The 14,337-nt window shown below is 40.9% G+C and overlaps 1 protein-coding gene across 1 annotated transcript in view; it reads right to left on the bottom strand.

Moving 5' to 3' along the window:
- The window catches only part of DPYS (dihydropyrimidinase), a 125,154-nt gene that overhangs the window by 36,895 nt on the left and 73,922 nt on the right, over window positions 1–14,337 (bottom strand). Inside the window, exon 7 of the mRNA XM_073632138.1 lies at window positions 7,272–7,414. Within this exon, the coding sequence (XP_073488239.1) occupies window positions 7,272–7,414 (143 nt within the window). The remainder of the gene's footprint in view (window positions 1–7,271; window positions 7,415–14,337) is intronic.

Consider the following 14,337-nt stretch of genomic DNA (forward strand, 5'->3'; position numbering starts at 1 on the left):
GCAGTGTGTAGATGACTTCTATTGCACATGCTAACACTTGGGAGATGGCCTGTGTCCTTTTACCATGGATCGACCCCCTTGTGAATGTGACTCAACAGGTCATGTTTTCCAGTTTAAAATACAGATAAAATCAATTTTTATAGCGACCCTGTCATGTATTTTAAAACTGGCCAGACTCATACCCTGTAAAACAGGCTAGAATCCTAACCTTTCCTGTTGGAGAGAAGAATGGTCCCTGAAAAGCCACTGGAAATTCAGCATTTGCGGGATTATTGATTTCCCTTGCCCCATGCAAAGGTCAATGGTTCCTCCGGCCAATCTTCATATCACTGCAGAAGACAGTAATGACTTTGAGGTCAACTAGAGGAACTCCCTAAGATCGACACTCCTGGAAGTGTGGGTTTCCCATAGGACTGCAGACAACCCTTCTTCTTGAGCGTAGTGGCATTGGCTGAATAAACAGTTGAAAAAAAAAAAAGCAATTCTGCTAACATTATTTAGCACAGAATAATATGCTAAAATCAAAGACTGACCAATATATTTTATCAGGTTCTGCACAATTATTTAACTTTTTTTTTACAAGATGCTCCAACTTGTGCAAAGTGTCAGGTACTCTCCTCAAAAATCAAGAAGGTGTTTTTTTCCTTTGTTCCCACTATACCACCTTAGACATGAAAGAAGACAGGGGATCTGATTTAAAAGCACCTCCCTGTCTTGCTGACTTGTGACTGGTCATGGCCACTTGCTGCCCATATGTGATGAATGCTGAAGATAAGAGGGAGATCAATGCCCAACTCTAGGAAATTTTACATTTCCACCTTGTAGTGGGGCTTCACCCACACTGCAAAGAGCAACAGCTCATTTTGGTCTAGGGGACATGTTAAAGTAGATTTACTTACCTGATCCTCCACTCCTGCTAGACCAGTTCCTACAGCATCTTCTCCCCCCATGCTTCAGTGGTCTAAGGTCCACAGTCCTGCATTGGATGTGATGATGCTGATGGACAGTCCACCACCGGAGCATGCAAGAACACTGACTACTGGGGGAGCACACGATCAGGTAAGTAAAAGTGCTTTCACTCTCCCTTAGACCTAACCGAGCAGTTAAAGTGTTACTAAACCCAGAACCCTGCATTCACTATATCTTGTCTCCCACAGTACACAGAACATGGAAATGCAATTATTTTGGTAAATATAAACTGCTACATTTTTTCATCAGCAGTATATAGCAGTCTTATGACTTATATCAGTGTCTGGTTATAGCTTGTAGGGGGGAGTTTACATTCTGGTCTGACTGCCCTATGGAGGCTACAGGGCGCCTGACCCTCTGTCTAGACAGTGCTGAATGACCTTGTGATCACATGCACCCCCGCCCCCCAATGAAAAAAAGTAAATAATTCTTCAGCAATATACATCAAACTGAGCATGTGCAGAGTCTCCCCAAGGCTCTATAAGGAGATGTATTGGGGACAGTGGAAAAAGGGGAGGATCAGCCTTTTTATACAATGCACAGAATTGATCCCTTAGGTTCCACAGTGAGTATAACAGGCATGCTTTACTACATATACAGATTGATTTTACTGTTGTTGGTTTAGTAACACTTTAACCCTTGCAGTGCGGGTGCAGTCCCAATGCAAAGTAGAACTTTCAAGTTTACCAGAGTTGGGCTTTAAAGGAGAAGTATAGGTAAGCTTTTTGTATATACTTCTCCTATTGATCACAGCAGTGAAGTTAGATCTAAAGCTAAAGCCTGCTGTTGGCTGATGTCACAGAGCCGGTTCAGGCTCTGAAAAGATCCTGACCATATGGTTGGGATTCGCCCAGAAGCCTGAACCAGAAGCTGGCTCAGCCTCTCGGTGAGCCGCTGAGAGCCTGAGCCAGCCACTCCTGCCCCCCCTCCACAGCCCAGCGCTCCAGTGAGCGCTGGAAGGGCAGAGCAGAGAGATGGTGATTGACTGTAACTGGCTCTCTGCAGGCCCAAGACTGAGAATGGACCGATCAATGGTGTTTGATCGCTCAGTTCTCCGTCTTAGAGGGGACAGCTGCAGTTGGGTTCGGTGCTGAAGCCATCTAGGTAAATATGATTGTTTGTTTTTTTTATAATCCCATACTTGTCTTATAAGGCGCAGCACCTGCTAAACAGATAAATATTCAAGAACAGAAGCTGGTGATGGTCTGCCATGAGGTTTTCTAAAAACTGATATTTTGGAGATGTTTCTTTCTTCCTGAGCAAAACTATTTTTTTTCCACTTATGTCAATCCCATTGTTAAATTAGAGTTTTCAGACCAGAAAAAAAAAAAGAATCAATAACATTTCATGTTTATGCCAGTTAGTGGTTCTGTATATTTGTAGAGAAGCCAGCAAAGCCAGGTCTCTGCATTCCCATTATGCATATGATGTGGGAATAATGTTAGCCTATTCCTACCAACATAACATATGGAGCCCGACAGGGGGTTTATTTAGGGTAAGTGATAACATGAAAACTTGCCATAATGCTGAACTTTATCTCTAGCTTCTATATGCCGTGTACAGTTCAGTAGAAGCCTACTTTAAACACTGGACAGATTAGAACACCATATGCCATGCTTGCTCATTCCCAGAGATGTCATTGTAAAACAATATTTGCTCATTTCCAGTTCCAAGACTGCAGTAGAGACTCTCCTCTGCAGGACAGCGTATACTATATCTTCTCCACATTGTGACGGCCACCCTAATGATGCTGATACCAAGGTTTTTGGAATGGCTACCTGGAAACCATCCCCATATCTTTGCTGAGCTCTCTCAAATTGTCTAATTGGAGCTCTTATAGCGGAGTCGTTTCATCTTGAAAATATTCTTCACTCTAATAATTCAGAATTTATGCTATGCTGACATTTTGTTGACTTAACATGGTACTTTGTTTAAGTGGATTAGGTCCTGGCATGAATAGGGTTCTTGGAGCTTACAAAGCATTAAAGCAATGTACTTACTGTTTTATTCTCATTTTTTAAGTTCCACTTGTAGTTTGGGAAAAAGAGCCAAGCAATAAATGCTTACACCTCCGTACATTCTAGCAAAGTGTTGATCCATGTTAGCCGTCATCAAAAGCAGGAACATTAAAGCAGTAATAAACCCAAAACCAAAAATGTAACTTATTGCAGCTTGCCTGTCATTAGATGTGGTGGCTGCATTCGTTTTCTTTTATTAGGCTTTTTAACTCTGTTTTCACCTTCTGATCTGACCAGTAACACACTTGTATTAGGGTACCCACACTCTGGATGAAGGAGCACAGGGGGCACCTTTGCTCAGCAGCATTGTCAATTTAGGGATACAGTAGGGGAGTCTTAGATGTCCTAGTAGATTTTAATCCACGTATGCTCAGAAGCAAAAGCGGCCGGTCTTGTAAACTAGCGTTTGTAATGGAGAATTAACATTTGTGACGTGGCAAATTATGAAATCTCCAAATGCAGCGCACAATTCTCTTCTTCTTTAATGGGATAATAATGAAGCTGCTTTGCTGGTGATACTGATTGAGTTATTGCAAACAAATTTTCAAGTGATATCAAGAATAATAATAATAATAGCACAAAATTAAAAACGGAAAAAGAAAAGCGTGAATCAACACTCACCAAACTTCTACTAACACGAAATTAGCAGAAGGAGCCCAAAGGGTGGCGCTAGAGAGCTGAAAAACCATGTAGTACGTCTAGTATGTCACTACGTTCTTAATTGTTGGCCAACATTTGTGTGACCGTGTGTATGCAAGACAAGTTGGAGCCAACAACCTTCCAACAAAATTCCACGGTTTTGTTGTCGGAAAGTCCAATCGTGTGTACAGGGCACAACAGTCTGAAGCCAAACTCCAGCTAAAACTTTATAAGCATTTACAGCAAACAGTTTTGTTTCTTTTGGGATAAAGGTTTTACATAAACAAATACAAGTTGATCATTGTAAGCACCCCTGTCAGTGGTATATTATTTGTCTCTTCCATGTAACTGACACATCGGCAGGAGAGCTTGTGCTTTTGAAAAACAATAGACTTAATGGCAGGATCACCAGGTGAAACTAGAAGAAAGAAAAACTAAAAAGAAAACAAATGCAGCCATCATATCTAAGAATTGGTAAGCTACAATATAATAAATGTTTGCTTTTGGGTTTAAAATCATTTTAAGGGCCCATTTATACCAGCAGTTGCATTAGAATGCAGTCACTGGTGTGCAGTGTGAAGGCCACAGTACCGATGTGTTGTAAATGGTGCACTGCACTGTCTACTATTTCGTCCAATTCCATTGGCTTCAGAGCGGTCCAATGTGGTGGACTGTGTACTACACTTTTTTTCAGCGCATACCACTGCAGCACAGTGATGTGAACTGGTATGATAGGGAACAAGGCTTTTAGCCTGTCTTGTGTTGAAATATGCATACCAACACCCCTGGTGTGAATGGGCCCTTACATTTTTTATGTTCAGCCTGCAATCAACAAAAAAAAATGAACAGATTACGCTATCCACGCTCTACAGCAGGGGTCTCCTACAAACTTATTATATCAAAGGGCCAGTTTACTGTCCTTCAGACTTTAGGGGGGTGGGGGTCAGACTAGGGCCATTGGGAGTACAAAATGTCCAGGTGTCCTGTGGGAGTAAGCAATACCATATCTTTGGTCTCAATGGGGGGACTAGTACCCCATGCTTGGTGTCAATGGAAGGAATTGTGCCCTTTTGATGGTGTCAGTTGGCGGAATAGTGCCCCATTGTTGGTATCAGCAACAAGAATGATTCCCCTTTGTTGGTGTCAGTGGATGGAATAGTGCCCCAAGGGCCGCATCCGGCCCCAGGTCTGCAGTTTGGAGACCCCTGCTCTACAGCATGGATGGACAGCTTGCAGTGCTGGCTATTGGATCCTGAGAGCTAGCACTTGTGGCTGTCAGAATACCCAAACAGCGATTGCATCTGGTTGGATACAATCACTGTTGGGTTGATAATTTCCCACCCGGCTCCTTTGATTTTTCAGGAGGCAGGAGGGCGCCCAACAATATCAGCTGGTTCATCAGGAACCCGATGCAATTTGCACAGAGTAAGGCCAGCTTTTGTGATATTTTGGTTGAGTATAAAACAGTAAGATTTGAATTTGGTCTATACTGACTGCAAAATTGCAGTATAGTTTCATTTCCTGACCTCTTATCTACACCTGTATCTCAGAAAAGTTGGAGAAGATAGACTTATTCATTACAATTTCTGAAAGCATGTAAACCTTGGTTCAGGCAGAGTGTAAGCAAATAATTCTAATTGGTTTACATAGTTCCATACGTGGCTCGTAAATTGTAGACATCAGTGAATGTAAAAACAGAGCACATAAAAGCCCCATACCTTTTTAATCCAACATGTCCATTCCAAAAAAAATAATCAAGCATACAAGCAATGAACTCATAGCTCCTCGTTTGCTAGTTTGAAGCCATTTTGTAGAAAGGCATAGAGTAATAAAGATACTCTAATGACACACCCACCCTACAAAACTACATAAAGAGGATGACAACACAATTTTTGGCCAATCACACTGATGGACCCCACGCAGGCCCACCTAAATTATTCCCCCTCTACTCAGCTACCTATCAACGCAGACACTCCTACAGGAAGCCTGATTTCATCTGTCAGAAGGCATGTGGCAATATAATGTGAAGACAAATTTCAGATGGCTATACCTACTACATTGAAAAATCATTTCACAGCTTTTAATAGAATTAGTCATTTTTGGGTTACTTCTTGAAAAATGTCTGAGTACCAGTGACCAAAAATGGCATGCACATGGGTGTATGGGCACACCTACAACAGATACTGGTGCTTAGTGGACTATTTAAACCTGAGGCCTGCATGGGATCATTTCTGTATGGACTTTAAGCTTGTATCTCTTATACCCTTGGCCATATCCTGATTCCCAGATTTTGTCTGGCCTGCCTCTGGATTTCCCCCATCTGTTTATGTCTGCTGCCTACCTGTGTTACCGACCTCGGCCTGGACTCTTGACCAAGATTGTGCCTATTGGTTCTGTACGTCGGTGCCTGCATGTTGCCAACCTCTGCTTGTCTCTGACCTTGATCTTGCTTGTGATTTGGTGCCTTTCTGCCTGACTCGGTTTATGACCCGGCTCTGCTCTCTACTGGTCTAGGTAAAGTCAGGGTGCCCTCGTTATTGCGCTTCTGTTTACCTGACACCAGCAAAGTTCAAGTCTGCAGTTCCAGCTTCCTGGTACCTGCACACTGTCTTAACTTCCAGGGTGCTTGGAAGAGAAGTGTACAAGAGACTACCTCATCATCTCTGGCTTCTCATACAGGTGTGTGACATTATGTTATAGTTTTAGCATATCTATGCCTTTTAAATTGGACTGCAAATCAGGATGGTCACACAAATTTCAGGATGGATGTGACATATGGAACAGAGTGAAGGTCCCTCTTCATGGAGTTTACATTACATCATTTAATTTTTGCATTGATGTTCACTTTTATGTTTTTTTTGTATTCTGATGACTAGGGCTGCAACTAACGATTATTTTCATAATCGATTAGTTGGCCGATTATTGTTTCGGTTAATCGATTAATCAGTTAATGACCTTAAAAAAAAAGTGTGGTGTATAATTTACTTAATTTGTAAAGTTTTAATAAAAGGCAATTTATTGTTAAATATCTCTATGCAGTGGTAAATATAAATAACCAACTATATGGTTAGGGTGCAAAATATCTAATCCACTCTGTGAATAACAGACAGAAGAGATATACTGTATATACTATTAGAGGAGAGATATACTGTATAAACTATTAGAGGATATATATATACTGTATATACTGTTAGGGTAGAGATATACTGTATATACTATTAGAGGAGAGCTATACTGTATATACTATTAAAGGGTGAATCTGGTAAATATCAGACTCATTAACTTTAACCCCACTTTGTTACTGGCTGATTAATCGATTATGAAAATAGTAATCGATTAATTTCATAATCAATTAGTTGTCGATTAATCAATTAGTTGTTTCAGCCCTACTGATGACTGTAAGCTCCCTGTGCTATATGCCAGTTGTTTTATTTCCCCCAGGAATACAGAGTACAAAATGATGATCAGCCTGAAGAACCCTGCATATATGTGGCACAATTGATGATCACGTCGAAGTTGGATCTTTTAAGAATCAAGGACCATCTCATGACTATTACTATAAATGAAATCTCTGAATGCTGTAGTACATACCGTATTTATTTTTACATGTGTTCTACAATCCAAAAGTAAAAGTGAAAATCATACCTTGTGGCTTCTGGATCCCAGATAACAATATCTGCATCGGAGCCTACGGCAATCTTCCCCTTCCTTGGGTACATGTTAAAGATCCTTGCAGCATTAGAGCTTGTGACAGCAACAAACCTATTCTCATCCATAATACCACTGTGCTGGAAAACAGAGTGAAATAATAACAATGGGTGGTGTGCTGGCAAATATCTACACTTTGTTCCAAATGAGGGGCAGTCCCTCCAAATCAGGGACAGTTGGGAGCAATGCCAAATCAAATGGTATATTATGCAAATATTGACTTTTCTTTGGAAGTCACAGCTTTGCTCTGTACACTACTGCATCAAACTGTTGGTCGCTGATGCTGGCCATTACAGTAATAATCAATAGTAAGGTGTCTATCAGTTTGCATAAAGTATAACCATGAAGTATATTTAAAGGCAAAAAGTTTTTTTTAGTTTTAGATTGAAAAGAGATTAGAACACCTGTCATATTTTTATAGTTGTCTGTTCCCCCATTAGGGATATTCACCCTCTCTATTTGTCTTTTTACTGTTATCACGGAGAGTGAAAGTGAAAGAAAATCCTAAATAGTGGGTTGTTACCAGAACAGGAATAGAGGGGAAATCTTCAAATGAGGACACTAGTTCTGGTGCCCCTGGTGACAAGCTTGGATTTCCTCACTTTGGGGGATTACCTTGTACTTCCTGTTTTTTATATGGGGCAGGAAGTGAAGGGAAATCTCCTCAATGAGACATAAATGACAAAAAAACCTGACAGGGGATATAACCCTCACTTACATTCCAAAACAGAAAAAAAATGTTGCCATTAGTTCTACTTTAATAGAGTGCCGTGTATTTTGGTGCTTCTGCTGAAATGTAGAAAAAAATCTATAGGCAGTATTGCCTACTATTGGATTCAAAGTCAGTTTATTAAGTTTACAGTCACAAAAGGTTTGTTTCAATACAACATTTCAAAAACTTCTGTCTGATATACATCAACTAGCAGTACCACTCTTAGGGCCATGAGCAAAATTTTGCTAGCTCAACCGGGAAATGAGTGACACCATTGGAGAAGGTTAGTGAACCCTTAGCAGTCCTGTCATTACTAGACTGACATAGGACAGAGAAGGTTGAGATAAGGTCGAACTATGAGCAGGCCCACATCCCATTGGAATGGACAAGTGGAAAAGATTTTCCACCTTGCGGGACTTTAATGGCCCTAGTGATTGAAAATTATCAATCACCGTGTGTACACAACACAATATAAGAAGATTATTTAGAAAAATATAATTTTATTTATACAAATATGTAAAAAAGGAAGTAAATGTATACATGTAAACACAAATAATGGCTGATAAACAAGAGCGTCAATGTGGCATACCAATGACTGTTATACTCATAGATCCCGGACTACCATGATAGAGTAGTTGATCCCTTCTTTCTTCAGGGGTGTATTTATAGATGAAGAGTATTAGCACTATCAGTGAGGCCCAGCAAGACCGGGTACTGGAACACCCCCAAAGAGCCAGGTATACGGCAGAGGGTAAGTATTATGTCCAGTAAAAGATCTATGCATCTATGCAGAGAAAAAAAATTATATGCATAATCAGCAGAGGATCTGTATGATCTAAAAAAAACTGCAAATTGTTAAAAACAGCAGTCAAAAAAGTATACATTAAGAAAAACCTGTGTGCATCAAAATAACACATATAAGCCCAGCAACATAATAGAGGTTTGCAAGTGGACTTGATCCTAAACCATAAAAACATACGCAGAAATATATACATACACATCTACATATATATATATATATATATATATATATATATATATATATATATATATAGACACACATGTATATATCTCTGTTCTCTAGAAAAGGGGATGATTGAAAATCCTGACCGAAAAACAAATTCCTGACAGAAGGTAAAAAAACATTTGTGCGCAATGGGCCCCAGGAGAAAGGAGGAAACACAAGGAAAATAAACCATCATATTGGTCCCCAAGTTTCGGGCATGCCCGGCAGAAAGAAACCCCATAAAAACATACAGAGATCATATAAGAATGATCACAGAAGTACTAACCATGGAGTCTGCTGGTTCAAAGTGTCCCATAGAGGAGCGGTGTGAACACACACCCTGAGGTTCAGAGGAATGGATGGCAAATGCAGGAGCCGAGAGGCTCCTTCTATATATCTACGGCTGAATATACAAATGCCACTGAGCGGTGTGCTGACATCATGCTGGGGTGGTGTGTGTTCCACCCAGTCCCCAGGAATGAGTTGCGCTTTGCGGCCATGTCCAAGGAGGGTGTGGCCGCCTGGCGACGCATGAATGGCAGGTGATTCCACAACCCCAGGCTGTCAAGCAACCATAGGAAGAGGAGATCACTGTCTGGTCTATAGCACCCAAATATGAAAAATTCCGCCGCCCTCTGCAAGCGCATGGGCAGTCTATGTGTGCCGGGTGGGCATCATTGAAAACACAGGCAAAGGATGGTATGGAAACAGCCCTTGATAGAAAGAGCTGAAAATATATAAACACAATATAAATTGTCATACTTAATGGTACAGAGGTGTCCATATACATATAATGCCATAGACCAACACAACAAATAACTGCTTATCACATGTCGGCAGATTGAAAATCATCATTAACATATATTAGAGTCATAATGATTTATTAATAAAAGAGATACAGACATTTAAAAAGAAAGACCTTATAGTACATATATTGATCAATTATGGTGGCAGATAATATATTGATTGAAAAGAAAAGGCAGATGGTAAGATGCCTTCAGGGATAAAGAGGGCAGTTATGCAGATAGAGGGTCAAACCCCCAAAGATTTTTAATAATGAAAATATTTGTATATTTCCCCCTTTGGGTATTTTAGCTTGAGTTTATTTCTCCCAGCCCCCTGGGGTGAATCCCTCTAAAAAGGGCTTGAAATTCATGGCTTCATTCATCCCCAGAGGGGATGTAGCCCCCAAACTAAAAATCCAACGTAGTTCACATTGGAGTAATGTCTTTTTCCAATCACCCCCCCCCCCCAATGAGGGGGGGGTACTCTATCTAGAATAAGGAATTGGATGCGGGGGAATCTGCCATTGTGTACAGCCGTGCGTACACATGACCCCACGGCAAGTCAGGATTGCAAGATTTCATGCTCAAAATATGTCGATATGCGCATTTCCAGAACTCCTGAATAGTTTTGCCCACATAAAAGCAGCCACACTCACAGGTGAGAAGGTAGACCACTCCTGCCGTTTTGCAATTAGCATAGTGGCGATGCTTGAAAATGTTGCCATTGGGTAGGCGTACTTTCTTTTCCATCCGCATAAATTGGCAATAGTTACACCCCCCACAGCGGAAGGTGCCAGGATATTTACATGAATCCTTTCTAGCATCCCCCTTGAATTCACTGTGGACCAGCTGGTCCTTCAGCGATTTAGCCCTTCTATATATAATAGCGGGTTTATCTGAAACAAGGGGACCAATCTCAGGGCCAATGCTTAGAAGATGCCAGTATATATCCATAATCCTTCTGATCTTTGAGTGTTGGCTGCAGAAACGAGTTATAATACAAGTTGTGGTATTTGCTTTATGCCCCAAAAAAATCCAAAGCCAAGTCTGTCTATTCGGGGTAGTGGCGCGTCTATAGGCCTTCCTGAGACAGGTTTTAGAATATCCCCTGACTAATAATCTATCCTGTAAAGCATCCGCTTCTGTTTTGAAAGAAATGTCACTGGAGCAATTTCTACGGATTCATACATATTGGCCGTAGGGGATGGAATTGACTAGAGGTCTAGGATAAAAACTGAAAAGTGTAAAATAGTATTGCCTGCTGTGGGTTTACGAAACAGACTGCTCAAGAGTGCCCCATCCATGCCCTTTGAGATGGGGATGTCCAAAAAAGGTCTAGAAGTTGGGATGAAATTCATAGTAAAAGTTGAATTCATTGCTTGTATGCAGCGATGGAGGGTCTCGACAGGGCCATCCCACACCAACAGGACATCATCAATATACCTGTACCATAAACTGATATGGCTATAGAACTACAGCAGATCATCTGAAGACAGGAAGCTCTGCTCCCATTCCCCCAGGCACAGGTTGGCATAAGAGGGGGCAGAACAAGTCCCCATAGCCACCCCCTGCACCCGACGGAAAGAAAAAAACATTTTGAGTAAGTATGAATTCAAGAGCTGTCACTATGAACTCATTGAGCTTCCACTCTGTCTGGTCTGCTGGAGTAAATGAGTGATCACAAGGTGACTGGTCGGAATTCAGTGACACATACAAGACTTCAGTAATATCCAAAGATCATATCATAAATATAAAAATGTTTCACCTATCCCACCATACCCCTGCTAGGTTACATAAAATGGGCCTGATTCCCACAGCAGACTGTTTTAGAGGATGTAGCCAAGTGGCAGACTTTTTACACTGTTTCTGGACATGTCCAATAGTCCAAGACTTTTGGATGGAGATAGGGTCTTTCATTTCATCGGCAATAGGCCTCCCAAACATTCTCCACCCCAAAAATTGCCTCCTAGGCATTTTTGGGGATCTTCACATTTCAACCCATGCAAAGAGACTCCTTCGCATCCTCCATTTCTACGAGAAGAAAGCCATTCTATTGTCCTGAAAAGGATCACAGATACCTCTAAAATCCCTGGTTCAAACTGATCAATGACTCTTTGCCTCTATACAAACTCACGTTTGAGGTTCGGAAAAGAACCAAAACCATTCACAAAATATGGGACAGATGACTGGCGAGCCCTCTAACTCTTACTTCAGGGTAGATACTCTGCTGTATACTGTTCCTAAAGGTGCAGTGCACCTTACCATATCAACCCCCCTGGTTGCTGTGTGACTGGAGAAGTGCATACTGATCATTCCCTGTAACTTTGTACTTAATAACCACAAGAGACATGTAAAGTGAAATCTGTTTATTGACCACTCAAGTGCATCTCTGCAAAATGCAATTCTATGAATAACCAAAGTTTTTCTTTTGTATGTTGATGTACAACATTTAATAAATATATTAAAAAAAAAATGAGTGATCACAGATATCACCCTGTCTTGTGGGATGGAACAATAGAAAGCCTCAACATCCACCGAAACAAGCAAAGCATGTTCGGAGATGTGGAGCCTGTCAAGAATCTGGAGCAGATGTGGAGTGTCTTTAATGTGGCACTGCAGGCTGAGAACATACGGTCTGAGGTACTCATCCACATATCTACTTAGATTCTCAGTCAGAGAGCCATTGCCCGATACGATAGGTCTGCCTGGTGGATTATTTTTATTTTTGTGTACTTTGGGGGGCATAAAAGGTGGGAACAAGGTGGTTCGTATAAAGTCCCAAATGTGCTTGGGAATTATTTTGTTAGGATATGCCAAATCCACCATTTCATAGAACTTGATATTACATTTGTTGATATATGTTGAAGGGATTGCACAATACCAATCCCAATTGCGGAGAATATTCATACACATGCGTACATACTGGTCAATATCCATGGTCACTGTGTTCCCACCTTTGTCGGATGGTTTCACCGTGACTACCATCTGGTTGGTAAGATCAGTCAGGGCCTTTCTTTCCCCGGATGACAAATTGTTATCTTGAGGTTTGATTTTTAGAGCTTGAATATCCCTACTAGTGAGTTTGAGAAATGCTGCCAAGTTTGAATTTGTACTAGGAGCGGGATAAACGTCTGATTTCTTTTTGAGGGATGATTTGATGACTGGGGTAACATGAGTATCACGAACGAGGGAGTCGAGGTCTATTTTGTCAATGAGGTCAAGTGCTTCATTGTCGTCTAAAAGACTAACAAGATTATCAAGAGCCCTTTGCTCCAAAGTGGAAGCTTGATTTAGTAGTTTTGGGACCGTATATGGTTTTCAAAAGTAACCTACGACTAAATAATTGAAGATCTTTCATAACTTTAAATTTGTCAATATTCTGTATTGGAAAAAAAGTCAAACCTCTTTGAAGGACCTTAACTTCCTCTAGTGATCATGTTAACATTGATAATGTTAAGGGTCTTACCAATATTAACTTATCTAAACATGATTTATTACCACCACTCGTATTATAACTCGTTTCTGCAGCCAGCACTCACATCTTCTAAGTATGGACCCTGAGATTGGTCCCCTTGTTTCAGATAAACCCACTATTACATATAGAAGGGCTAAATCACTGAAGTACCAGCTGGTCCACAGTGAATTCAATGGGGGATGCTAGAAAGGATTCATGTAAATATCCTGGCACCTTTCGCTGTGGGGGGTGTAACTATTGCCAATTTATGCGGACCGAAAAGAGAGTACGCCTAGCCAATGGCCACAATTTCAAGCATCGCCACTATGCTAATTGCAAAATGGCGGGAGTTGTCTACCTTCTCACCTGTGAGTGTGGCTGCTTTTATATGGGCAAAACTATTCAGGAGTTCTGGAAACGTGCATATCGACATATTTTGAGAATTAAACCTTGCAATCCTGACTTGCCGTGGCTGTACACCATAGCAGATTCCCCCGCATCCAATTCTTTATTCTAGATAGAGTACACCCCCCTCATCAGATGAATGAAGCCACAAATTTCAAGCCCTTTTTAGAGGGATTTACCCCAGGGGGCTGGGAGAAATAAACTCAAGCTAAAATACCCAAAGGGGAAAATAATACCGTTGTATTTGCACTATTTTCCAATGTACAAATATTTTCATTATTCAAAATCTTTGGGGGTTTGACCCTCTATCAGTATAACTGCCCTCTCTATGCCTGAAGGCTTCATCTTACCATCTGCCTTTTCTTTTCATTCAATATATTATCTGCCATCATAATTGATCAATATATGTACTATAAGGGCTTTTTAAATGTCTGTATCTCTGCTATTAATAAATCATTGTTGTGTTGGTCTATGGCATTATATGTATATGGACACTTCTGTACCATTAAGTATGATGATTTATTATGTGTTTATATATTTTCAGCTCTTTCTATCCAGGGCTGTTTCCATACCATCCATTGCCTGCGCTGCTGTTTTCAATGAACACACATCACCCCAGCATGATGTCAGCACGCCGCCCA

The sequence above is a fragment of the Aquarana catesbeiana genome, linkage group LG05 (genome assembly GCF_042186555.1).
Source record: "Aquarana catesbeiana isolate 2022-GZ linkage group LG05, ASM4218655v1, whole genome shotgun sequence".
Classification (NCBI taxonomy): domain Eukaryota; kingdom Metazoa; phylum Chordata; class Amphibia; order Anura; family Ranidae; genus Aquarana; species Aquarana catesbeiana.